The 1,358-nt window shown below is 42.0% G+C and overlaps 1 protein-coding gene across 1 annotated transcript; it reads left to right on the forward strand.

The window, feature by feature from the left end:
- Nucleotides 1-893: 893 nt before the first annotated feature.
- On the forward strand, nucleotides 894-1,358 carry NANOS2 (nanos C2HC-type zinc finger 2). Its single transcript, XM_053696434.1, has one exon. It carries the CDS (start codon nucleotides 894-896, stop codon nucleotides 1,356-1,358), a length of 465 nt encoding a protein of 154 aa, XP_053552409.1.

Genomic DNA, 1,358 nt, shown 5'->3' on the forward strand with positions numbered 1-1,358 from the left:
CCTGATAGTCTGTCCCTCACCTGCAGGATGTTACAGTTATACAGACGCAGGACCCTGGAAGTCTGTTCCTCCCTTGTAGGGTGACACCTACACAGCGATCTAGGAGTCTGTCCTTCCCTTGCAGGGCCATTCATATTTTAAGGGGGGGGGGGGGGGGGAAACGTACATTGAAAGTAAAGATCCTATGCAATATTTCCAGTGGAATTGTGATGAAAGCTAATTTTATATTATATGACAACAGGACAACCATTATATAGAGCTGTGAGTGTCTTACCAAAGCCTTTACTATGACAGGTAGATGAATACATTGCACACACAGCAATCTATATGGGCATGTTTGTGCTCATAGGGTCATGGAAAAATACCCTAATCTTCATTATTAATTTACAGTCCACTTATTTTATACTATAACATGGTCTTCCAGGTCTGGATTTATTTTGTTAAAAAGTAACAATTCTATTTCCTCTGCAGAATTATGTGGAAGAATGTTGAAGTCTGTCTAATGTCACTGTCTAGCAAGAGTGTGGTTAACTGAATTGCACAACTCATTATGGCAGGAGAAAGGTTAAGTATTTTACCTTTCTGGCCTAGAAGGGGTTAATTGTTGTTGTTTTTCACTTGCAGAGTTTAGTAAAGTAATATTTCAGCACCTGCTCAGGGATGGTTATTTTGGAGCTTTTATATCCACTGTCTCTGATAGCCATCATAGAATATATAACTTCTCTATGCTCAAAACTGTGCCAGTATTTGTAGCCACTATAGCTTCTTCCTTACTACAGGCAAGAGGGGAGGGGATGTATTCCTGGTGGGTTGGTGTTAGTGAATAAAACCCCACCCTTCCCTAGTGTGATAAAGAAGACAACAGCTCTTATTAGAGACACTGCACCTAAATCATGGACTTCCAGGTATGGAAAGACTATTTTCAGCTAGCCACATTGGTCCAGGAAATGGCTACTGAGCAAAGGAAGAAGCATGCAAAGCAATCTTGCCATGGAAAAAGCATGCTCTTTTTACCAGATGAACCATCAAATTGCAGCAACAAGGATCTCAGTTACACTGAAGTTCTCAAAACCAACCTACCCCACATAACAAGCTCCTGTTGTGAAGCTATTTTGCCAGAGGAGTGGTGCAACTTTTGCAAGCATAATGGAGAATCTAGCACAATCTACACATCTCACTCCCTGAAGAACCATGAGGGTATCGTCGAGTGCCCAGTCCTGCGCAATTATGTTTGCCCACTGTGTGGTAGCACCGGTGATTCTGCTCACACTCTGAAATACTGCCCTCTGAACCAGGAGAAGAACTTCATTTACAGAAAGTGCGGACGCAATTCCGTCGGACGGAAATACAAGCAATAA

This window comes from Bombina bombina, unplaced genomic scaffold (assembly GCF_027579735.1).
Source record: "Bombina bombina isolate aBomBom1 unplaced genomic scaffold, aBomBom1.pri scaffold_545, whole genome shotgun sequence".
Lineage (NCBI taxonomy): Eukaryota > Metazoa > Chordata > Amphibia > Anura > Bombinatoridae > Bombina > Bombina bombina.

What these genes read in the sequence shown, in the direction of transcription:
- NANOS2 (XM_053696434.1), top strand. Translation starts at nt 894, where the DNA reads ATGGACTTCCAGGTATGGAAAGACTATTTTCAGCTAGCCACATTGGTC.